General features: G+C 41.0%; 1 protein-coding gene and 1 long non-coding RNA gene across 2 annotated transcripts in view; one reads left to right on the top strand and one right to left on the bottom strand.

The window, feature by feature from the left end:
- The window catches only part of LOC117805197, a 42,229-nt gene that overhangs the window by 9,919 nt on the left and 5,584 nt on the right, over positions 1-26,726 (top strand). The window lies entirely within an intron of this gene.
- Positions 3,765-14,645, bottom strand: LOC117805196 (U2 small nuclear ribonucleoprotein auxiliary factor 35 kDa subunit-related protein 1-like). The gene is made up of 6 exons (XM_034673855.1): positions 14,384-14,645; positions 14,222-14,283; positions 12,007-12,117; positions 11,828-11,896; positions 4,828-4,923; positions 3,765-3,924 (listed from the first exon to the last, which is right to left on the bottom strand). The coding sequence occupies exons 2-6, from the start codon at positions 14,261-14,263 to the stop codon at positions 3,835-3,837; spliced, it is 408 nt and encodes a 135-aa protein (XP_034529746.1). The 5' UTR covers positions 14,264-14,283; positions 14,384-14,645; the 3' UTR covers positions 3,765-3,834.

Raw genomic sequence — 26,726 nt, forward strand, 5'->3', positions numbered from 1 at the left:
CAATGTCTGCAACCAATTCATTTAGAGTCATGCCACCCTCCTCCACTGGTCACATATTGTTTCAAAGGAATCTCTTCAATCAAACCAGCATCCACTCTGTTTGTATGCCTAAAAGTACACCACAGTTTTCCTCAAATGCATGATGATGACATAATGAGGGAAGAAAGCACTTAAAAAGTGGCGCCACCAGTCTGATCCACATTGCTTTATATCCCATTATGCTTTTCACAATAACATGGTTGCTTGTATGGACAATGCATAGAGGCAAACGTTCAGTAACATCAGGTCGTATGCAGCAGGTGATGGTGAGGCCGCTGCACTGGTAGCCATGTGAACTGGTTGATCTGTTTGCTGTTTGTTTACCTGAAGATTGTGTTTGATTTGGACTCTTTCAAATAGGGATGCAAATTTCAAGTATTTTCCATGATCGATCTTTGGAAATGTTAACGATCAATTATCGATTAATCCTTAAAAAAAAATCCTTCAAAACACAATGTATATAACTGACAGTATTGAATATCTACGGATCATATTGAGGTGTTCAAAATGTTAAACATGCTAAATATCAACATGTAGAGCAGGCTCATAATCTCTGCGGACATACAGTCATAAAAGTGAAGGCTCAGACTTCAACAAGGGAACTGAACAGAAACATATTTCAGACTCACAGTGTCCAGTTTTCTGTCTACTCGTTCTTATTGAGAAAAATAAGTATGTGAACGTGGTCAGGTATCAGCCGGGAGCGCAACCGGGTCATAATCAGTCCGGCGACAGAGACAAAAAGCACTCATGGAGACCTGTCACTCAGCTGCAGCCCCCAGCTGAGCGTCTCCACTGTGAGCAACACCTTCAGTCAGCTGATTCACATCCAAACATGCTTTAAACTTAAAACACCTCCCTGATAGCTGAACCAAATATAAGACCACATGATGTTTGTTCCATGTGATAGAAAATCAAAACAAAAAAATGTGTTGGAGTAAGTTCTTAACAATCAATTAATCGATACTGGATTAATTGTTGACATCCCTACAATCAAAGTAACACATTGACCAGATCACTCAGAGTAGAAATATTAGATCACTTAGATAACCAGGAGGAATCTGTATGCCTTTTAAAATGGCAGTTCAACAGTCCCTCCAGGAATTTGCAATTTCGCAACCGCAACTATCAACGCAAATTCAACCAATCAGCGCGATTTTTGCGCGGCCTTGCAATTTTATACAATCACCTCAACTTTCCCGCAAATTTGACCAATCACCTTAACCTCAGCCCCTGTACGTCATCGGTTTCATCATCAATTTCCCTTCCTTGGAACATAAACGTAAGTCCTCACTTGATCGGCACTTTTCAACAGCAAAACACGCACAGAGAACGGGTGAAAAGAGAGGACAGCAGGCAGGACAAGTGACGATGACGACGTTGTTATTTATAGATACTAGAGTTATTATCTGAGGGCGTCAGTGTTAGCTTGGTCACCTACCTGCAGCAGGTGTGCTTTATGAACCAGCTCTCCCTGCCTCCATGCATCTGTCTCATCTTCATTGATGATTTTTACCCCCGGTGTGCGTTAGTGACAAAGACACAATCGAGGGACGTCTGTTTAAAGGTGACATATCATGCAAAATGGACTTTTTAATGGTTCTCTACCTGAAATATGTTTACCTGGCATGTCTACAAACCCCCGAGAATGAAAAAAATCCATTCTGCCCCTGTTCTGATTTCTCCACCTTTCTGTAAATGTGTGTGAAACGAGCCATTTCAGACTTCCGTGTTTTTGTTACGTAACAACAATATCCGGTCTGTCACGGAGTCAGAGCTCGGAGCTTGTTCAGCCCATAGACTGTATAAAATACAACTCAACCCCTCCTCTGTTTTTCATTCCCTGCACAAATGTGTGCTAACAAGGAGCTTAGGAGGGAGGCATGCTAGTTGTAGGCTGTCTTAATAAACACAAAGGTCGGTTTTACTCCCCACGTCTGCAGATTTGATGATCTAGTGGATGATTTCTATTTATCATGGATAAGTGCTAGCGCTAGTTAGCATAGCTGCATAGCGTAGCTGTAGCTGTGTACCAAGACACACGTCTACATACTGGCAAATCAAACTACAAGTAACACAGAATCTGTGACCAATCCTTCAGAAAAGGTCCCGCTGCCTTTCTGGCAGAGGTCGGTTTTACTCCCCACGTCTGCAGATTTGAAGATCTAGTGGATGATTTTTATTTGTCATGGATAAGTGCTAGCGCTAATTAGCATAGCTACATAGCTACATGTTCATAGCTGTAGCTGTGTACCAAGACACACGTCGACATACTGACAAATAAAACAACAAGAAACACTAAATCTGTGACCAATCCTTCAGAAAGAATCTTGCTGCCTTTCTGGTAGAGGTCGGTTTTACTCCCCGCGTCTGCAGATTTGAAGATCTAGTGGATGATTTTTATTTATCATGGATAAGTGCTAGCGCTAGTTAGCATAGCCACATAGCTACATGCTCGTAGCTGTGTACCAAGACACACCTCGACATACTGATAAATTAAACAACAAGAAACACTAAATCTTTGACCAATCCTTCAGAAAGGTCCTGCTACAGGCGCCTCTCCATCAGGATCAGATTCTGGATCAGATTCAGAGGGTTGAAGTAAGGCGATCTCTGAGCAGCCGTGTATATTCAGCCAACATGTAAACATTAGATCAACGTGCTGGAGAGCCGAGGCCCATCCATTTCCGGAGGGGGCGTGGTCAGAGGGAAAACAGAGTGTTCTGAGGAGGACTGAAGAAGAGGGCTTTTCAGGCATGCCAAAATCTGATTTCAAAGTGTTTTTTTGAGCATAAACTTTAAAGACATGTTTTGGGGACCTCTTAGACCAATATATATTGATGAAAAAAGCGTGATATGTCACCTTTAATATTTGAAGTTTTTGCCGCCATTACCGTGAAAAGCTCTGTGTCTACAGCTTGATTGAATCCAGTTCGGTGAAACATCAGACACGTTTAGTTAGTTTTGATAAACTCCTTGTCATCAAAGATGCAGATGCATTTCAGAGTGCCGTGAACTGACTAACTGTCCAGTGCCTCTGTCACTGCAGTTGCATTCAGGGATCGTCGTAAATATGCAAAACAGTCCTTTAATGGCATTTTTCTGTGAATCAAGAGAATTTAAATACAGACACTGTGGTCACAGAGAGAATGTTTTCTGAAAACAACTGTAACTTAGCGTATTTACTTGCCCCTGAGATGTTATTGGGGGAAAAAAGAAAAAAAAACGCAACTTTCACCGCAATTTTTCCAAAAAGCTGTTGCAAAATCAGGCTTTTTGGGCTGCAACAATCACACAAAAAAATCCCGCGAAATCCTGGAGGGACTGATTAAAGCTGAAAATGATCAAAAATAAGAACAAGTTTTCCGTTTTTTTCAAGCAGGTGTTAAGATGTATGTGGATGACTTTTTAAGGAAAGGAACCAGCTCAGTGCTGCAGTGGACTTCTGGGAACTCTTGGGGTTATTTAAGGTCTGGATTAATCGATTTTGTCTTATATCTGTGAAAAATACGGACCCTTTGTTCCTTTTGCCAAATCCGAAATCAGTCTCTATCATCATTTGGATCAACATCTGTGACATTTTAAATTCTCACAGCTCCAAAGCTCCTCAGGAAGAAACTTCCACTGAGTCCACTTAAAGCTCCTTTAGCTCTAATCCCTGGATTAAAAAAAAATCTTTATCAGATTGTCTCATTCATGAGTAACAAAAGGTCTCATGTGATATAATGATCATTTATTGATATTTTAATACAACATTTAGCATGTTTTTGATGAGTCAGTCTCTTGTGTAGTGAACTACATCCTGGTGAGAAGCTGGTTGGCTGTAAGGATGGCGGTGCTGACCTCCTGTCCTGACTCCTCCACAAGCACCTTCCTTTGGAACTCCTGCAGGGTGGAAAACAGGGTTATGAAAATGAATGTTGAAACAAAGTATCTTTAACTGGTCTCTATTAAGAAGATATCGACCAATTAGTGAGCCAGAATATACACTTAAATGTAAAATGTGCCACAGTAAGATAAAAAGCTGAAATAAAACAGAAATATATAAAACATAAAAGCACAAACTGGATGCTGTATTCAAAACATATGAAACAAATGAAACATATAAAACACATAAAAAGCAGTAAAAGACATAAAAAACTATAAAAAGAATCCAATCAAATCATCATGAAATCAGAGATCACACAACTCTCATGCTGTTAATATCTCACTTTAGAGTTTAAGAGACTGGGACAATAATTCAGCCTCACATCATCTCTGTAAAATAAATATGAATCTTTGACTTATTAACTTGTCTCTTGAACTTATTACTGTAAACGTAAGAGCAATCTGCAGCCATTCACTGATAAAAAAGAAAACCTCTGTGTGGCACCCAAACCCCCAGAGATTACCCTCTGTGGCCCTCATGTTGCTGAATTTATCCCTGACTAAAGAGTTACTGACAGGCCTTTAACCAGCGCCTGATCAATTACACTTAACTACAACCGTCTGTAACTCGATGAAGAAGGCCAGGAACTCCCAACAGCTGATAAATAGTTTTTCTCTGATCTTTAAAAAGCTTTTGTGTTCTGCAGGAGCTTTGAAACCTTACACGCCTCATGACAAATGAAGACATCAAACTGTGGAGGTTAATTCAGCAAGTCACACATGTCACACAGACACGGGGGATGAGTTGTGTGCTGTGTGTTTGACAGCTGAACTGCAGCTATGTTTCAGATTATGATGTCTGTATATTGTGTGTGTGTGTGTGTGTGTGTGGGTGGGGGGGGGGGGGGGGGGGGGGCTTACCCTGAATCTCCTCAGTCTTGCCAGCCTGTCTTGCAGAGTCTTCTCCTGACTGGAGGTCACGTTTGCCACATGAGTCCTCCACTGCTGCTCCTTCTCCTGAAAACAAGTTACATGCACCATTAAGGGCATGTTGAAGGCAGATCCTGCTTCATGATCTATTTTGTTATAAATAGAACTGTCATTTGAATTAGAGAAGACCTAAACCAGTGATTAAGATCACACTCATGAGGGCGGTCCCATAGGAAAAGAAATTGAGAGAGGAGATCTCAAAAGTGTTTCATTTATGTCTCCTAGACAACAATGAGATCTGTTTGAAAGCAAAATGAGACTATAGCTTATGTCTCCTGTTTCTCATTCTTGCCTCCAGAAAAAAAGTTGCAGAAAGTCTCAGCTTAGTCTCCCTTTCAGTTCAAAAGGAGATCTCATCAAAATCTGAAATGATTCTCAGGTATTTCTCAAGTGTTGTGACTCCTTTTGAGCTCAGGTGGAGAAATCAGGGAGCTCTCTCAATTTAACCTCATCCATTTGTTTCAGTCTGACTCAGTTTTTGAGTCTCAAGTTGAGCTCAGATGGAGCAAAGAAAGAGCCTGAGAGAGAAAATGCAAAAGATCTCTATCTTTTGCATTTTCATACCAGGTATGACAGACCATTTATTTAATATACGGGCCGCAAAAAGGGCTGACCAGATTTAGCCAGATTATTACAATTAAAGGGGTGGATTCTTTAGGGCGCTGGTGGCCTAGCGGTCTAAGCGCCCCACAGGCTACAGTCCTCATCGCAGGGGTCGCCTGCTCGATTCCCGGCCGGTTGACCATTTCCTGCATGTCTTCCCCCGCTCACTACTCCCCACATTTCCTGTCTCTCTTCAGCTGTCCTGTCAAATAAAGGCCAAACAAAGAGAAGAAAATTAATGAGATCTCTCATTTAAGTCTCAAATAAGACTCATGTCATGGTCTCAACTATTTCTCCTAGTGAATTTTAGGAGACACTAAAGAGAAACCAATGAGAACAATTTGAAACTTGAATGAGGCTGAAGTGAAAATCTCAATTTTGTCTCCCGTGACTTAGAAGAGAAAGCCTTGAGCAGTAACATTTTCCTCTGGGGTGCTTAAAGAGTTAATACATTGAGTTAGTAAAAGGGTTATTTCTGGTCCCCCCTAATTTAATTTGACTTATTTTTGGAACCTGGACACGTTGATTGATTCATTTTTTCACATGATATTAATTTGTCTATATAATCATAACTCTTGATATGTTAATGCCTTTATTGGAGCTGCTCAGAGGTCACTTTGTCTGAGGTCAAGTGGACCATGCCATGACCGAGCACCATTCATCACGAGATTAGACTTTGCATTGGAAGAATTGCAAGTTACTCTTGATATTTATGACTTATCTGGTTTTCTATTTCTAGCACGAAGAGACAGAGGCTTGTGACATTCCAACCTGCTGGGTGCCTTAAGAATAAAGGCCAAAAATCGTTTCAAATTGCATGATATCTTCAGTAAATGCATCAACAGGTCTAGCTAGCACAGCTGAGAATGTGGTCTGGTTGTAAAATCACTGTTCTTCATTCATATATAGGGCACAGTTGGCGTAGTGGTTTAAGACCATGTATCTTGTATACAGACGCGATAGTCCTTGCCACAGTTGTTGGTTTGACCATTTGTTTCATGTTTTCCCCACATTTCCTGTCTCTCTTAAGGTGTCCTGTCCAATAAAAGTTGTGCAGAGTTAACGGGCTACCAGCATGTCTGTTCAGTTAAATTGCATGTTCACAGGGAAAACTGGCCGTCCTTTGTCACTTTATGGCAATGAGGGGCAGATAAATAAATAAGGTTAAAAGCTTTCAATTCATCCCTCCCTATGCAGGATTAAGAATATTCGGCACTTGTTCAAGAAGATGCTTGTTATGCATGCACAAAATGTTCTTCTATGGTGATATGACGGGCTGACTACACATTATCGCCACCCACTGGGCTGGTATGCTTATGGAGCATTTTAAACAATGTCTCCGTTGTCATGCGGACATGATTTTTTTAACGGGAGGAAAACCTCAGTTTTCAAAAATACCCGCCTACGTGTGGACAAAGGTTGAGATTCTTTCCATGTTTAATAGAGTCAGTAAAAACGGCACACAGAATAGGAAACATGTAAAGATTAAGTGCTGTATCATAAAGCACTATCAATATAATGCTCCATAATAAAGAAGATCAGATAGCAGGATTCAATTTTGCAGCTGCAAACCAGCAATGTGCAGACAAAAAAAGTCTGTTGACAAAGAAAACACCCACAATCCCTCACACCAAATCCTCAGTAATATCTTAAAGCTCTGTAGGATAATCCAGAGGGTTACAAAGTTCCTGTGGAGCAGTGATATAACAGAGCATACATTCTGTCAGGGCTTCACCTCTGAGCCACAAGTAGGCGTCTTCATGTATGTGTCGAGGTGTGTGTGAGTCATTGAGAAGTGTGAGGCCCTTTGGATGTGGATCCTTGACCTCAGAGTTGGACTCAGTATTATTCTCATGGATCTGGTTTCCTACTGTGTGTTTGTGTGTGAACTCTTTGAGGTGTGTGTATGATAGACTTTTTTTTTTTTACAGATGGGATACATATGAGGGCCAAGCCAGTCATTCTCTGTGGACAGCGCCTGTCATCAATTAACATTTCTGACATGCTGTGTGTGTGTGTGTGTGTGTGTGTGTGTGTGCGTGCGTGTGTGTGTGTGTGTGTGTGTGTGTGTGTGTGTGTGTGTGTGTGTGTGTGTAGCTGTGTGTGTGTGTGTGTGTGTGTGTGTGTGTGTGTGTGTACGTTCAGCATGTAATTGGGGAGGTAACGCTTTAACTGCTTTCACCTTCACTCCAGATGTGTCAGAAAGTCTTCCTCTGTAAACTGACATTAAACACTCCCTTGCTAACATCAACTTCCTTCACACATTGCCACCTCCCCAACGCATGCACACACATACACATACACACACACACACCGAGTCAGTCAAACAATCGGGACATTCTTTCTGAAAGTCTTTGGGTTAAAAACGAGTGTTTGGACCTTTGAATGATGACTTTTCTCATGTAATACACTCTTGTGTCTTCATGGTGTGTGAGGTGGGAGTAGCACAAATTGACTTTAAATGGCGATCAGTGTCAAATTGACAAATTAAGCTAATGCTTCTTTCCGCCTCTGATTCAGTAACAACATCATCAAGGCAATTAGCCATCTGGCCAGTGGTGCAGGTTGTGGACTTGAGTGTGCAGAGCAGTCAGAGGGTCTGCAGGTCAAAATGAATCTGTCTGCAAAAGTTTGAAAAGGTCCCAACAGAGCCATCCATAACATTTACACAGACCCACTGTGTCATACTGTTGACATTCCTGAACCATTCATAAACTTTGGTGGAAAATTACAACTGCTTTTTATTCTTTCACCGGCAGTTTTGTAACTTGGGCTGAAACTAATATGATGGGTCCAACAGCAGCTTATGTAACTTGAATAAAGTGCAGCTATATAAGCCTAATACTAGATTGTTAAGACTAATTTTGTTCCTTAGAAGAAGAAATGTATATAATAAATGGCTCCTCGCTGCTAAATGAAGATCTTTTTCTTAGGTTTTGATTTTATATACAATTTTGCAGAGCGTTTGTGATGAAATGTTAAATAATATATTTGGAGTGCAGATCTTTGTCAGCAGATTTTTCACAAAGTAGAAAGTTTATAAAACATTGGCATGTATTTTTGTTGGCTTTGTCATGTTTGTACAAATGTAAATGTCAGAAAAGGGGGATCATTATTGACCTCCTGATTGAGCTGGCTCATTCTACTCTTGCCTGTCCAGTACAGGAAAAGGTTGGGTCTGGTTTATGTTGCTTTCCCCCTCTGTGTTTAACTTTACTGTCATTTAGATGGTAAAAAGACCGAACTTGTATAACACTTTTCTTGTCTTCTGACCACTTACAGTGCTTTATTTCTTCATGTCACATCCACTCATTCACACATTCATCCACTGATGGCAGAGGCTGCTATGTAAAGTGCCTACTAATGCCATTATCACAGGTTTATCATAGACTGCATGAAACATGGACATCGTCTCAAGGCTCTAGGCTCAAGACTGTTTCTGAAGAGTTTTCTGAAGCAAGATGATCGTATTTGACATGTTGGGGATGCTCACTCACTCACTTTTTATCATCCTGACCAAGCAACAGACAAAGAAGTGAAGCTCAGGTGGTCTTCCTTGCAAACAGCCACAACCTGTGACATGACCTGTCACTCGAATCAATCTCTCCCCTAATGTGCAAATCTATGCAAAACTCTAAGTGTTAGTATAAAACCAGAACAGTTATAAATACATTCACTCTCCATATAATGTGTTTGAACAACCAAAATAGGTTTTCCCAGGCTTCAGAAATGTTAAACTCTGTTGTAAAAAAAGGCATTTTAACATGTGTTGATGGGTCTATGAGGGCTTTTGGAGCCAGCCTCTAGTGGACACTTGGGAAACTGCAGTATTCTGTACGCTGTCATTGGTTTCACTTTTGAACACCAAAGGTTGCCGATTGATATTTATGCGCTGCTGGCACTTGGGAGCAATTTGGGGTTCAGCAAGTTGTCCAAGGACAAGTAGACATGTGGACTGAACCACTGACCTTCTGATAAAGAGATGACTGACTCTACCACTGAGCCACAGCTTTCCATAGGGCTACTTACTTCCAATATATTACAAACAGTTCAGAAAATCTGTCATGGAGGTTGATGTAGAAGAAGAGGTAGCTTGAAGTCTTTTAACATTCTTTGCAGCTTTTGGTTCAATGTCGTCCATTAGTCCATTGGCGGTATGACATGCGTACAGTTCTCACAATGCATGCACTCCATGAGTTTAGTTGTCTAATTTGCAAAGTATAAAAGATACCAGGTGGTTTGGAGAAACTTTAACTGGAGAAAGTTGTGGTGGAAATATGGGGTCCAGATGGATGTGGTGATGATGCAAAGAAAAAATATTTTGAGTGTAACCATTGAAATACATATATCAAAGAATGAGGGCTTTCTCCAAGTGTAGTCATGGTATAATAAATCCAGTGAATGTTATCAACGGTATGACTTCCTCATGTCTCATTACATTTGGAGAAAAGAGTAGAAGTTGATGCCAGAAGCTTATGTAAGTCTCTAATCAAAGCAATTACACAAAAATGCTTTTCCTGCATTTTAAAAAAAACGATAAATCACTGTTGCATTTTATGTTACATAACAAACCCTCCCAGAAGGAGCTGGTTTAGCCTCTTTGGGACCATTAACAAGTCCCCTTAAGCCTTTCTTCAGGAAAACTAAATTGAAAATGACAAAAGAATGCACCTCGGTCATGATTTGGGATTGTTTTTTTCATCAGTAAATGCTGGTAAGTCACGTTTGAGCGTTCGGTTAAGAAACATGACTTTCTGTTTCTGGAATCCTTCAGGCTCAACTTTGGTGTTCCAGTGGTGAGTGAGATTGTAGCCATGGTAGTTGTTGGCCATAAGTAAGTTCATCTATGTGTGTGTTATTGTGTGTGTGTATGCAATCCATGTTCATGTTTTAGGCTGCTTGTTTGCATTAGTACACACGTACAGTGTGTGTCTGCAGGGGCATGTGAGTGCACGTCAGGGGGTCATGTATGTGTTTAGTCCTTGTGTGACTGAGGTTAAGTAAGTGTAAATCAGAAAGAACATTCCATACTGAGGTGAGAGTGACTGTCCTCTCTATCAGGGTAAATGCTGTCATCCACTTCCTGCCTGATGTGTGTGAGTGTGTGTGTGTGTGTGTGTGTGTGTGTGTGAGTGTGTGTGTGTGTGTGTGTGTCTGTGTGTGTTTGTGTGTGTATGTGCAGCGGGAACACCGAAAACAACAGCCCACGTCCCCCGCTGACCTCACACACTTGTCAGAAACAGGGCGGCTGCCCAAAGCACCCACAGCTGTTTTCTGTGTGTGTGTGTGTGTGTGTGTGTATGTGTGTGTGTGTGAATGTGTGTGTGTGTGTGTGCACGTGCGTGCAAATTCCATGTCAATGAGGATGTGAAACTGTTTTAGCAACTGTGTGTTTGATTGTTTTCAATTCATGTACGAGCTGAACATGCTTCGTTTTGATGCCAGATGTGTTCCTCTGCTGTTAAAAAGTGTGCTCCAGCATGTCTGTGTGTGTGTGTGTCTGTGTGTGTGTGTGTGTGTGTGTGTGTGTGTGTGTGTGCGTGCGTTTGCATGTGTGTTGTGAGTGACTGAGAGGCTCAGCCCTTGATAGCGAGCCAAAGTTAGGCTTTCTGATTCGTCGTTTTCCATGGAAGTGAATCTGATTTAGCCGTGAGCGATGAAGTGGACCTCGACGGTAAATTAACACTCATTGATTGGGCGTCACTCTACTGCCGGTCTGCCTGATAGTTCAGCGCACTGTTTCCATTAGTTGATTATAAACTCCTGCTTTAATGAAATGTTAAGCACAGTGTCTTTAAATGTAATAAAAAAATCAGGGCTCTCCACAGAGAGGATAAACCAGAAAACAAAAACCGGACGATGCTTCAGTTACAGAAAAATCATTTGTCTGCTGCTGTCTGAGTCCAGGAACAAAATGCCCGGTTGAAAACTTATTCAGAAGTTCTTGAAACACAAAATTAAAACAATTAGAGATCAAGCGCTGAAATCCAAAACCTCAAGTTGTTTGTTTCCTTCAGGGTTTTGTTTCCAGTATACTGCATAAATCAGTCACCACAGGGAGGGAGGATCTGTCATAACAACCAATCAGCTGCACTCACTACTGGATGACTACTGGTTGCAACCTGTGTGTGTGTTTCTGTGTATGTATATGTGTTTGGTTGATCAGTATTGGCAAGACTGAGTACTCAGGACAATCAAAAGAGAGCTCTTCAGGCTGATTTGGTGTAATTGGTTGAAATCCTGCGTGCAGTGCCGATGGCTGCTTGTGCTGAAGCAATGTAGTCAAACAAATACAGACATGCAGAGTGTGTATCGTGTGTGTGTTCACCTTTCTGCTCTCTTCTATTTCCCGGAGTCTCTCTTTTTCTTTCTGCTCCCTCTCCTGTCGCCAGCGGATCTAAAACACACACACACACATTCACACTTATATACTTGTATTTTTCATATCAGAGGAGCGTCAAAGTCTATAGTGTAATATTCAGAGCCATGCTCTTCTTTATCTCTCACCCTCTTCTCTTTATCGCCCCTCCAGTTATCTTCCAAAACTCCAGCCCCTTCAGTCTTTTCTGATATTCCCAGAAATGCATAGTCCTCCTCTTTACACAAACCTCTCATCGACTAGAACCGGAAAAACAGCCATTAATCAAATGTAATTTGTTTACATCCTCCTCCTCGGTTCAAAGTGCCTCAAGCTCTCGTATCCAGTTCACACATGAGCTGCTCCTACATGGACTGTTTGCATTTTAATGAAAGTACAGTGCCTACTAAACTGTCCCAACCTCCTGGAAATGATTCTACTTTAGTGTTTTCCTAAAGCAAGGTTAAAACTAAGGATGCAGGATATGAATTTATCTGAGCCAATTACAATTGATAACATTTTGCAATGCATGATATTTATAAAAAATAGATGCATCAGATAATAATAGCTTAAAGTTAATTATTAGTGTCTACAGATATGAAAATGTCTGCTGATCTGTTCAGCAGATGAGGTGATGCGTTAATTATGCACATGCAATGGCAGCTTATGTGCACCAACAAGCTTTAACATGTTGGATGTGTTGAAGTATTTTGAAGTGTTGGAAACAGAAAGCAGATACATTACTGAATATTTACAGTTTAAAAAAGAGTTTCTCATTTATGGTGTATTGAATGTTTGTCTTGTTTTGAGTCTGTTTCTTAAACAGACGGTCACAGTAAGAGTCATTGGTAAACTCTAGAACAGGAGAGGCTTGGTGTTCTTTAGGACGAAGGAAAGGCTGTGTGTATATATCAGCATCAGCCAAAACAAGTTTGAAAAAATATTGGCATATCAAATGTCAGCAGACCTCCAGTATTGTGCCTCTCTAATAAAATGATATTAGAATAACAAATAATAAGATCATCTGAGATATATAAATCCTATGTTCCCTATGAAAACAGATGCCTACTAAGAGATCAAACCTAAATATGTGAAATATATAATTCATATTGGCCCCTTTAATCACTGCTGTTGAATTGGAAGTTGGTTTTAAGTTTTGAAAGATGAAATAACCGGAGATTAATGTGAAGGCGAAGTGTTTAAACCAGTATTCTTGCACCTGGAAGCTCCAGATTCTGCAAAGATTAACAGTCCAAGTAACTCCGTATGAAGATAATTGAAAAGCAAAAGTCAGGGGGTTGATGCAAAACCATTAAGAAGCCATTGAGCGTACCCTGGAGTACAGTTAAATCAATCTGTAGTAATGGAAAGAGTCCGACACGGTTGATAAATCTGCCAGATCCTACATCATGCTGTGCCCCACAGCATGATGGGCCCCGCTGCTGAAAAAGTAGCCCCTACTTTTTCAGCAGCGGGGCCTTGATGGCTTGTAAGGAAAGGGGGGTACAAAGCAGCTAAATACTGGAAAGACTTGGATGACTTTGAGATTTTTTTTTTTTTGAAATTGTACTGGAACGGCTTTGACCCCAATGTTTATGTTCTCGAGTGGCCATAAAGTCAGAGTTCACATGTCAATCCAGTTGGGAACTTTTGAGCGAGAATTTGGCTGAAAACCTGCAAACTCACAATCCTCATGAAACCAGATGACTATTAGCTAAAAAGAAAAAGGAAGAACATTCAAAGTGTATTCAAATATTTCAACAGGGAGCCACAAATCTTTTTTACCTGCATGGGTGCTGCTATTTCGGTCCTATTGTACTTTTGGCCCTTAATGAATTTAGATCTCTTGTTCGGAACCAAAACTATGAAAACCTCCAAGTTGGTCCAACAGTTTTAATAGGCACTGTACTGAAAATTAAAGAGGTCTGACATTAATCAACTGTCAAATAAATACATACACTCGAGTGGAACTAATCAGAAAGAATGAAAATATCTGATAGGCATGCTATGGATTAAAATGACAATTACCCAATCTGCAGGGCACGAGGAGGTCATTAAAGAGTTTGATGGGTTTAAAAATCATGCGAATCATATGCCTCCACATGCAGTCACCAGACCCCAACCCCAATAACAAAATATCGATGTGAAACGAGTCCAACAGGGTAAAAAGTTGCTGTTTTCGTGATGTTTACTGCTGTTCTCTGGAAAACGGTTTGGTTCCGCTCGATGATATTCGGGGAAGACATGTCCGGCGGGTTGATGCGAACCGATAAGGCATGAATACATGAAAGGACTTTCAAAACCCCCGCAGTTTGTGTTCCAACAGTCACGTTGCACCCTCGATTCAATCAGTTCATAACGTACCTTTGACATGGGAATCCCCTTAAACCTTTTCTCGTGAGCCATCTTAATCCAGAACGAGGGTTCTAGTCATGACGTACACACACAAACACACACACACAGTAGCTCTATTTAGGTCAAGTCAATCAAAATGTTGAGAAATTACAAAGTCAGAAAGTTACTTACTTTTTATAGGTCAACAGTGATTGGGTTCTCACAACTCCTCAATGCCCGATGTTCTGATCAATGCTGCTTCCTATTTAAAGTCTCATAACTAAAGCTGTGTCCTGTTTGCTCCTCTGACTTTGTCTCCCAACAGATAGTTTCAGATCAGAGTTATAAAGGTGCTTATGCAGTGACCGTATGCTGACTACATCCTTGCTATTTCCACAGTGCAGTGACAGAAGTCCCACTGTCCCACTAATAAAGACTCAAGAAGCCAGCGGAGTATAATGGATAGTTCTCAAGGGTTTAATTAAGATCAGTATGAGGCCTCAGGTCAATGAATGTCATCCTCGATCAAAAACAAGGTCATGTAGGAGTTTGGTTTGTGTCGTCTATCTATCGAGCTGCAGAGCCAAATATAAGCTTAGCTTAGCTCATTCCGATGTAAATTCAACCCTAGAAGCTGCTTTCTATACAGAGAACGTCATGAAACTTTACAACGTAAGAAAGATACATCCTGTGTCTTTATTCTACATTTTCAAACTACAATCAAAGAATTGCTTGGTTCAACAAAAAACTACATTTCACCCGGGAGGAAACTCATGAACTAACGAAACACCTTTAGCCCAGAATACTGGTTTGATGGTTTGACCAAACCAAGGGGAGAGTTCACAAAAATGGCTGCTGCTAAAAGCACCAAAATTGTGCTTTCGTTTCTCCCACCATCCGCTCCTTCTCATGTTCCAATGCACAAAATGTAGTTTGATAAAAATAGAATAGAATAAATGTAATTTGTAAGAGATTAAGAGAGAGCTTCAATTTTCAGCAGGTGGTAAGAATATTATAACTGCATATGGCTGTTATCCTTCTGTTTGTCAGTTTGATGTTTTTTACATTGGGGCTCATTGCTCATAGAAAGGAGCCAAATTTGCTCAAAATGAATGAATAATGGATTATTTGAATACACTCAAACAGAATGAAACATACTCAGGCACACTTCACTCTTTGTGTTCTCGTGTTAAAGCGACAGTGATGTAGAGTAACATCCCAAATCACTGCTCACAGAGAAGCCTTGTTTATGTTGGAGCTTTTTCTGTCCTCAGATTTTCTTAACTTTTCAGTTATCTATAAACAGCTTGAGACAAGTTTTATCAGCATGGTAATCACAGATAAATGACTGTCAGGTCGATGAGAAGTTGATAACAATCAAATATAGAGCTACAGCTGTCAGGCCGTCATGAGGCTCATATACTTAAGTTTCTTTTTTATCTTGTTTGCTTTTTGAAATCATGACCATACGGATCTCTTGACAGATTTGCATCAATCACTGTTAGCATTGCCAACATGCAGCTTCAGTTTTATTTAATAGCCTCTTGTGGCTGCGTTTCCCCTCTGGGATCAATAGAGTTCATCATGCCCTCTTATCTTAATAAGAAGCACTTTCACCAGTGTGTGAAAAAGGAGTCTGAATACCAGATCAGCAGCAGCAGAAGGAGTGATGGATACAGAAGATGTTCTCAGTGCGCGCAGTGAAAACACTCCATCAGAGAGTTGACGCTGATGGAAAACAGCTTGAGGAGCTGCTGCAGGGTTCAGATCAGATTAGCTCTGTTAAAGAAACATTCAATAAAAAGATGCATTCATTTTTAATCCATCAAGTATTTAGATATTTTCACTCTCATGCCTCGCCCTTTTCTAATGGGAACACAGTGCTGATGTCCATTTGTCATGCCGAAACAAAATGCTTCTTTTAGTGGCATCAATAATCTTTGCAGCTGTTTGGCCCGTTGTGTCAATATAAGTTTCAATATTTAATTAAGAATACAAAATATGCAAGTGCACAATATGCCAGGTCAACAAAACAATAATACGAATCTTCAGTACACTGCATCTTTGAAGAAATTGTCAGCTTTGATGAAAAACTTTTTTTGAAATGAGAAGATCACCTGCGACGTGTTGCCTCTCTTTCACTCGTCTCTTTTAATCTCCCCTCACGAAGGAGACGAAACCTGCTCCTTTTACTGACATATGATACTACTGAAACTGAGAATTTAGATAACTGTGCACCAGTGTTTGGGGTAACATGTCCACTATCTGCATAACAGGAGGTCAGAAAAGCAAATCAAACGTCCCTTTCCATGCACACTTCCAAAATACACTGTCAGACCTTCCTCACATGATGCATCTGTGACTTGGGCTCGAGTTCAAGGAGGTAGAGAACAGAGAAACAGAGCGGCTCCACTAAAGACATCTTTTGAGGCTTGAGGCACATTACTTTAAATTTGTTGCACAAAATGACAAGAATGTGACAGTTAAGTGTAAACTGTGCCTGGGCCAGAAACGGCTTTCCACTGATGCAAACTCCAAGCAACTGCAAAGGCAACGTGCTCACATAAGCTAGTGGAGCCCCGGACCCTGAGTGACGCTCAAGATAAGAGAGATCAACACCAACCAACAGCCAGGGCTTGACTTTTAACGACAACAAGTGTTGACTGACATAAAGGGGATTGTAGCAGCGTATGTTGTTCCGTAAAGTCATAGTGCAGTGTCATCTGAACCCTAATATGTCGCTGAGAGTGAAAGTTTGATTTACTTGTTTGTGCTTTTGACTGTTTTCATGCTGCAGTAATACTTAGAAATATGTTAATTGACAGCCAGCTATAGGCCTGACACACAGAGGAGATAAATGACCACAAGGTTTTTTTTAGGGGGAATGATTCAGACACTTCAGTTTCAATGTGTTTGTAAGCAAAGGATCAAATGACAGTACAAGTTTTGTCTAATTTATTCTTTTGAGGTGCAACATTTTAATTGCATGATGTCTGAACTTGACTGAAGCATTTTTCTTTTTTACTGTGGATGTTGACAGGACTTTGAAATAGTCATACCACTGAGTAATGACAGAGCTCTGGCAGGCCTGCAATCCGTTTGAGTGATATCCTGTACAGTGTTTGTGACTGTGTGTCTGACTGTGAACATATTTAATGCCTCAAGACAAGATGTCAGAATTCATACCAAGCTGTGACATTCAAATAGTCACACTGTAACAGGCAACATGTCTGATGATCTAAATCAGATTAAACAAATCATGGAGTGTGTTGACATGGATTTAAGTATCCTGGTTCTGATAGACTTGTATAAGCCTCCCGTTTTTTTTAAATCTTTGTGCATGTAAACATTATTTCGCAGTATAAGCCCTCATTCCAGTTCTGAGAAACCCAATTCTGCCATCTGGAGAACCCCGAAAGGAAACAGGATACTGTGCATGGATATGCTTTACCCCGGTTTGAAAGCTGCCCAACTACCTTTGTGGGCGTGGCCTCAGCTGAGAGACGTATGGGCAAAAGAAACTGTGGCAGCAACAAGAGCGTCTTACTTACCAGTCACAGTTGGGCATCGTCATGTATTGCTCCCTTGTCCTATGCGGTGGCAGCGACACGCTGACACCAGTCAGAGTTGAGGACATGGTTAACATTTCCTGTTGCTCTCTTCTCTTGTAGCTGGAAATGAGGTCGACTCGCCGTATCTGCAAAGTGATGTTGGCATTTAATAGTGCTGAGCCTGCAATAAACCACAGCGGTATTATTATTCTCAGATTTCAAAATTGCTGTAGCTTGTGTAGTAAAAACAAAACATCACACATGCATGGGTAAATATGATGACACATGTAAACACATTTATCTTTCTATATATACACGTGAATATCTCAGTTCACTTACATGGATTTTAATACCGTGCATCACAGTCTCCAATGATTAAAGTGAGCAATGCTGGGTTCAATGCCACTACTCTCAGCAATCAGACTGGGAGCATGCCCATGTTCTTGCAGCCCTATGTTCTTACAGCCCTATGTTCCCACAGCTCTATATGTTCTTACAGATCTATGTTCTTACAGCCCTATGTTCCCACAGCTCTATATGTTCTTACAGATCTATGTTCTTACAGATCTATGTTCTTACAGCCCTATGTTCTTACAGCCCTATGTTCCCACATGTCTAAGATTTTTGCTTCGGCCGTAACCCTTTTCGATCAGCCTATTTTATTTTTTCTTGGATTGATTATGATTGTGAAGATTACTGCTGCTGCTGATTGAAATAAAAATACTCATTCATTAATTAATTTACTATAAAGTGCTTCAACATCTTGTGTGAGGATAGGGCTTAAATTGAAGGGAAATGTAGGAACACAAGACCTAATTTTGGAAATGTTCTAGACATGTGGGACATAGGGATGACCCCATCAGACTAGCTGCTCAACTGTCAGGTCTCAATTAACTAGCTTAGCATGCAGGGGTCATTCTGTCTTCCTCGTTAGTTACACCTAAGTATCTGAGCAAACTCCTTTTTTTTCTTCTTCTGTTTGGCATGCTCAAAACTGCTGGAAGACTTCTCAAAAACATCCCATGGCCTATAACGAAATGTTGTTATGGATTCACTTCACTTCAACAGTTTAAAATGATGCCTTTGCATAGATGGGATTTCAACTACTGCAGGAAAATTACTTTAAGAAATATATTGTCACATCCTTTCACTCCTAAAATAAAAAAATTATTTAAATAAAAAAGATCGTTATCTTCCCCGTCACATTGATGCCATAACTGTATAGTAGTGATCAGGGAACCCTACGTTTATTTTGGGGCTTTTGTGCCTTTAGTGAGAGGACAGGATGGTGGATAGAGTTTGAAACTGGAGAGAGAGTAGGGCTGCAGGCCTGAGTCAAACCTGGATCAGTCGCTCTGAGGACTAAAGCTTGCGTACATGAGCGTGTGACTTAATCATTAGGCCAAAGCGGTGCCCCTTTGTAAACGTAAAGTGAATTTGAAGTCCAAAACCCTCACAGACTTCTTATGCCATCCACTTGTTCTTAAAAACAAGCAGAAACACACTCTCACACATCCATCAACTTATGTACATCAGCTCCCTCTGAGAGAGCAACAAGATGTGACCTCTGACCTTTGGTCCCTAAACATCCCAGACACCCTGACATCACTCATCAGCCTGCTCATAACAGGAAACAGCTCGGCCTCTGTGAAAAGGTTCCCCAGTGAAAAAGATGCAGCAAATTAGAAGAGTCACTGGATCAGAAGTGTTTCCTGGTATCACAGATCCATCTTGTCACTGATGTTTCACTTATGTATACTTGAGCTCTATAATTATCTTTTTCATTCACTCAGTGTTATCATGCCCTCTTCTACTGTGATCTCACTGTAATCCAATTTTAAATTACACAGCTGTTCACATTGTCTTATTTGGACATGTGGGACAAAATGCATTCTCCTCTACACAGAGCTACACCAGTTAACCAATCATAAACTAGATGGGGTGGGACTGGTTGCCCAGGTAACCAGGCAAATAGATGCTAGTCAGATAACCATCTCTGAGACAGAGGAGCCATGTTTGGGACAGTTCTTTGAGAATCAACATTGAATTGATAGAATCAACGAAGACTAGTAAACAAACATGTCTACAAATGTTTCAAATAGTCTATATATTTTTTTGAAAATTAAACTGATTGTGTTCCCTGGAAAAAAAAAGTTTCCCAGACATCTTAAAATACCAACTTTTAGAGCTGTAAGTAGAACACTGTGATGGATAGAGATATATACAACTTTATTAATCCTTTGGGAAGGTTCCCTCAGGAAATTCAGATTCCAGCAGCCAGGTAACACCAAAGGACAGAAAAACAGCACACAGATATCAAAGATAAAAAATCACAGGTTATATACACAGAACAGTTCACAGTAGCAGCAATATACAAGTCTAAAAAGGAATACCGGTGCAGGTTTATAATAAAATAGCAGTAGCAATAATAAATAAATTGATAATTAACTATAAATACTGAGTAGTGCAAGCTTATTTAAATTGTGTTGTGGTCAGTTCAGTTAAGACTATTTTTCTCCCCCCCCAATCCTCTGAACATCCACAGGAGTTTCCTGCAGATGTTAAAGGAGCACAGCCACCTCAGAAAGTACATTCTGCTTTGTCCCTTTCTGTACAGATGGTCTGTGTTGTTTGCCCAGTCCAGTTTGTCATCCAGCCACACACCAAGGTACTTGTAGGTGCCTACAACCTCCACTTCAGCCCCCTCGATGGACAGAGCTTGGGGGCGTGGCCTGGACTTCCCAAAGTCTATGATCAGCTCTTTGGTTTTTGAGGTGTTGAGCTGCAGGTGTTTTGTGTGGCCCCAGGTGACAAAGTCCCTCACCAGACTTCGGTACTCCTCCTCTTGGTCACCCCTGTTACATCCCACGATGGCTGTGTCATCAGCAAACTTTTGGATGTGGCACAGTTTGGAGTTATAGACGAAGTCTGAGGTGTACAGAGTAAATAGGAGAGGGGCCAGCACAGTTCCCTGGGGCGCCCCTGTGCTGCTGACCAAGATGTCAGACGTGATGTCCTTCATCCGTACATACTGTGGTCTGTCAGTGAGGTAGCTGGGTAGCTGTGATATTTTTGCTTAAGTTTATCATACCATCAGAATCTCACATCAGCTCATGCCTGAACTGTTCCACCGAGCACCCCAACAAACCTGCAGAGCTTCAGTTATTCCATTTATATTAATTTACAGAATGTATCAGCCTGCCATTTGTTCTTGGACTTTTGCTTGTATTTCTAAAATAGCCTAATTTCTGAATTTGCAGCACGGTTCTCCTAATGAAGATTGATAGGGCTGTTGCAGATAGATGAGCCGTGTCAACCAGCCTATAAACAAGACCCTGAGATACTTGAACCAATGTTGGAGTAGCAACTGTAGTCTTAAGCTGCTGGAGTGACTTTACCAATTGACTTTTTTTTTTTTGCCATGTGTGGCCTTAGACAGTGTCACATACGACTCTTAGCTGGAGGGTAACGTATTATAGATTCCACAAACAGCTCTATAAAGCCTCTGTATGCACAGGGGTGGACTAAAGTGACCCAAGAGCGAGGCCGCCACAGCTGTGGCCCCGTGCCTGTGTGACATTAAATCCAAACTGATCTGGGCTGCAGCACGGTGACCTGGACTGACTCTGGAAGCTCTGTTCATGAAGTGATCCAAGCCGACTCCATGCCTGATGTTTTTAAACACCACGTCGTACAGAGCAAGAGGCTTAAATCCTACTCCGTGCCAATCGTCCACTTTGGAACCAGTCCTATAGGGACCCAGCTGTTTAGGTGAATGATCTGATGTTGTATGTGCCTTAGAGATCTCAAACTCCTTTTTCTTGAGTATAAATCTTTGTGTTTGGGGGCGCAGATCCAAAGTTGTTAAACAAGGCAAAAATGTTGACAAGACACATGGTCAATCCGCTGACCTAAATCTCTCCTAGGGCAGGAGTGTGAGTATTTGGATGAGTCGGCATGTACACTGATGCAGAATATTGAGTTGATATTCATCCAAATCACTGCTGTAAAACTGGGATGGCCCCAAACATGCATGTGTTGGATTAACTTTTGCTCCAAAACTTTAATTCAATTTCAAAGACTGCACACCAACAGAGAGATCCAAAGATTCACTTTTTCAGACTATGAGCTGGAGCCTAAACTAAACCCACCTGAACATGCGTAACATGTCCGTCAGCTAAATGATGTCTTTGGATTATAACTTCCTTCAGAAGAACAGAGAATGTTTGGCAAAGTTTAAGAAGGAATACCTCTGGCATGGCAACTCTGCAAGTGCTTGAGAAAATTTAATTTTGTTTGGTGCTTATTGAGAGATTGCAATCTAAACAGAGACTGAGAGTGAACTGCCCTCCCAGCTGCCTGAGGACACAATGGTGCTTAAAACTAAATGCAAACTGATGATGCAAGTATGTTGAAATTCAGCAGGTAGAGTAAGCTGTTAAAAAGTAACACTTCCAGCTTTATTGTGTCTCTGAAAGTAGAACTTTTTGCAGGTATTTTAGAATTAGTCTTGGACAAGAATGCCTTTGAGTTTTGGTCACATTTGAACCTTTTTGTACAAAGCCTCTGAGGAAAATAAGGTTTATCCTGAGCAACTTTTGCTTGAGCCCACAAACATTTTAAAGCATTTAATTCAGTTTACCTCCTACGTTTTATCACTGGCACAGCGGAACACCAACAACTGAGGTGCAAACACTACTTTAAAGGGAGCCCGTTGAGGTGGTTTAGGCATCTGACAAGGGTATCTCCAAGGCACCTCCTGGTTTTTCAGGCAAGTCCACTGGGCTGTAGCCCCCAGGGTAGACTTAAGTTCACTGGGCATATATTGTTCCATCCAGCCTGGGAGAACCTCAGAATCCCCTGGTAGGAGCTGGCAAAATGTTGCCTGGGTAAGGACGTCTGAACCAGGGGTTAGCCTGCTGCCATTAGAGCAGAGGAAGATGCATGGATGTATGGATGGGTTAATAGATGGGTAGGTGTGGGGGTGGACACGTGGATTGTTGGGTGGGTATTTGTGAGGATGGATGGGTGGGTCCGTGAGTGGAATAATGGATGGGTGAATGAATGAAAGGGGGGATCGGTTGGTGGATAGATCACTATACAAGTGGTTCAGTGGATGGAATGATGGATTGATGGACGATGTGGATATCAACCTAAATCACGTTTTCAACCACTTGGCATTTGTAAAAGATCAGATCAGAGACCGATCGAAGTCAGTAGAATATGCAAGTATATCATCAATAGTTGAAGCAAATTTCCTGCCAATCCATCTAATGGTCCTTGAGAAATCTGTATTTATTTGTATTTTTTATTTGTATTTTCTAAAATCATTTGGTCTATAAAATTGGATCAAGGCAAAATCAACTAGGTTGGTTTTGTTCCAACTTACCTCGATACAAATCGTCTATTTGGTTTAGTCACATCTGAGTTAAGTTGTGTCTAGTAGCTGGACTAAGTGATTCATGGCACCATCCCGATGTGAACTTCCATCAATTCAATGATCTTAACTGGTGTGAAACATCCGCTGTTGAGACCAATGTTGCCATTTCTGTTAGTTATAAAGATAAACATGAGGTTGTATGACCAAAACTGGGGCACTCAATCTGGGAGAGAAACAGACTAGGTATTACTTAGAGTGACCGGGTTACAACTCCAATCCAACAGGGACTAAAATAACATGATGTCAGAGAGTTATGGGAACAAGGGTGCTGTAGAGAAGACCTCTGTCTCTCTGCTGTAGCTGAGCGCTCAGTTTCATCTGATCTTATAACCTTGTTTCTTCTTGATCATGGGATAGAAACTGTCCTGTAGAACATGACATAATGCAACAACATCAAGTTTTTGGCTTTGACGAGTCCTACAATAGCCCTGTCATAACAAGCTTAAGAAAATGAAGGGGAGCCCCTTTTGAAAACAATTTACAACATGTCATGTAAATTATAAAGCAATCTGAGACTTTTAAGGAGTCAGTACTTTGGCTTACAGACATTATGAAAACAGGAGGACTAGACCTTGAATTCCCAAAGGCACCTTGAAGTAGAAGCCATTACAGAAGTCTTCCTGGATGAATTAGCCTGTTTTAATCCTCCATTAGTGATGCCAAACAGTCCTCTCTTTGGTGTTGAACAAAGACATGTTGTACTGTGGGTATCATTGACGTATTAGTTTCCTTTTAAAAATAACTCTGTTACCATTCTGCGTTTAATATCTCCCTTAAATGGCTCAGAAGTCAGTATTTAAGAAGTCATCCACTTCTCTTGAATGCAGAATATAAACATTTTCTTTCAGAATATCAATTAATTAAAATATTTTGACTCTTTTGGGAGGACTGATCATATTTTTCATGATCATTTTTATGATCTCTACTCAATTTGCAGCCACACTATAGGACAAAAGCTTTATGAGGCATTACTTTGGCACACCTACAATTTGAGCTAACATTGATATATTAGCATTCACCTAATTGTAAAGCTAACATGGTAATATTAAGATGGCATGATACACATTTTTCCCTTTTTACTCAGTATGCAAACATGTAAGGGATAATGTGTAATGAGCAGGTGGTTACCCAAATCTGGCAAAAGCAGGACCCTGACCAAGCCGAGGGGTCTCAACTCAACTCAACTCAGCTCAGCTCAGCCCAGCCCAGCCCAGCTCAGCTCAGCTCAGCTCAGCTCAACTCAACTCAACTCAACTCAACTCAACTCAACTCAACTCAACTCAACTCAACTCAACTCAACTCAACTCAACTTTATTTATATATCACCTTTCATTCATGTAAACAGAAAACAACAGCAATGGTAAAATTATAAAAAGGTATTATTATAAATAAAATACTTAAAAATAAAGTAAAATCAACAGAGTAAAATTAATAAAATACTTAAAAATAAAATGAATTCAACACAGTCAAATTAATAAAATACTTAAGAGTGGAAAGAAAAGTCAAAAATAAGATAGCGTTAATAAGTTCAGATGAATACAAGAAATAAATAGATACATAAATAATTAAATAAGATAAATAAATATTAAAGCAATTATTAAAATAATAATGCAGTCCAGGGCTTAAAAATAAATGACTCCAAATTAAAAGCTAGATTAAAAAGGTACATCTTAAGTTTACTTTTAAAGACACTTAGAGGGCTCGCTGTTTTAATGTCCAGAGGCAGAAGCTCTCTCTCTCTTTGTGTGAGACACACGAGGAACATTTAAAAGGGAAGCATTCGAGGACCTCAGTGATCGAGCTGTAACATAAAATGACAGTGATGTATGGAGGAGCAAGGCTGTTAAGAGCTTTAAAAACAAATAAAAGTACTTTAAAATCAATTCTACAAGAAACAGGGAGCCAGTGAAGAGTTTTTAAAAGAGGAGGTCTTGTCTCACCCTATCAAGACTCTAATTTGCATTACCACCTGCTCCCTGCAGTGATGCAAAACCAGTTCGTTCTGGCCTTTTGTTTTTATAGTTTGTTTTGTGGGCGGCTGTGGCTCAGTGGGCAAAGTCGGTCGTCTATCAATTAGAAGGTTGGCGGTTCGATCCCAGCTCCGGCAGTCACATGCCAAGGTGTCTTTGAGCAGAACACTGAACCCTGAATTGCTCCCTCTGTTGTTCAGAAGTGTGTGAATGTGAATGAATGAGATTAGCTAACACTGATGGTCCCTCACTACATATCAGCCTCTACCATCAGTGAGTGAATGGGTATGCTAGGGTGAATGTGACAAGTAATGTAAAAGCGTTTTGAGTGGTCAAACAGACTAGAAAAGCGCTATATAAGTACAAGTCCATTAACCCTTTATAGGAGTCATCAGTGAAGTGGGGAGCACAAAAAGCTTGATGTGGCTGTTGTCCAGAAAACATTAGAACTTCCCAATGTTTTCAGGGGCCTACATCTGTGCAAAGATTTCAAAAAATGACTCTCCTTCACAACCAAAAAAAAACACTTATGAGAAACTTTCCAAGACAAATTGAAACAACAAAGTGCAGAAAAAAGCCGAGCAGTGAAATTGACTTTCCAGACAAAGCTGCCGGGTGGGCTTGTCCTTGAACATTGTCCTAACAGGATGGCAGAACCCGACCTCTGGTTTAAGCTAAGTCTCTTGAAGTTCTTGAAACAAGCTTTTGAGAGAAGTCGGAAAACACGTCCGGGGATTACGAAAACATCTGTGTATCTCATGTTATGAAACTTTGCTGAGGTTTAGCTGCCAACATCTTAACATTTTATGTAAGTTTTAAAATAGGGATCAGCAAAAAGGGTCTCCTTTAGGTACTTAGTATCACCATCATACCAGACATCCTGCACCAGAAACTCACCCAGCTCACAGTGCCGGCCTCCATCTGTCAGTGGATCACCAACTTCCTGACGGACAGGAGACAGCAGCTGAGGCTGGGGAGCATCAAATCCAGCACCCGGACCATCAGCACTGGCGCCCCCCAGGGATGTGTTCTCTCCCCACTGCTCTTCTCCCTCTACACCAATGACTGCACCTCAGGAGACCCCTCGGTGAAACTCCTGAAGTTTGCAGATGACACCACCGTCATCGGTCTCATCCAGGACGGAGACGAGTCTGCTTACAGACAGGAGGTGGAACAGCTGGCTCTCTGGTGTAGTCAGAACCATCTGGAGCTGAACCCGCTCAAGACGGTAGAGATGACAGTGGACTTCAGGAGAAGCCCCCCCCCACTCCCCCCCCTCACCATCCTGAACAGCACTGTGTCTACTGTGGACTCTTTCAGGTTCCTGGGATCCACTATTTCCCGGGACCTGAGGTGGACCTCCCACATAGACACAATCAGAAAAAAGGCCCAGCAGAGGATGTACTTCCTGCGTCAGCTCAGGAAGTTCAACCTGCCCCAGGAGCTGCTGATCATGTTCTACACCTCCATCATCCAGTCTGTTCTGTGTACCTCCATCACTGTCTGGTTTGGCTCTGCAACCAAACTAGACAAACACAGACTGCAACGGACTATAAGGACTGCAGAGAAAATCA

The sequence above is a fragment of the Notolabrus celidotus genome, chromosome 21, assembly GCF_009762535.1.
Source record: "Notolabrus celidotus isolate fNotCel1 chromosome 21, fNotCel1.pri, whole genome shotgun sequence".
Classification (NCBI taxonomy): domain Eukaryota; kingdom Metazoa; phylum Chordata; class Actinopteri; order Labriformes; family Labridae; genus Notolabrus; species Notolabrus celidotus.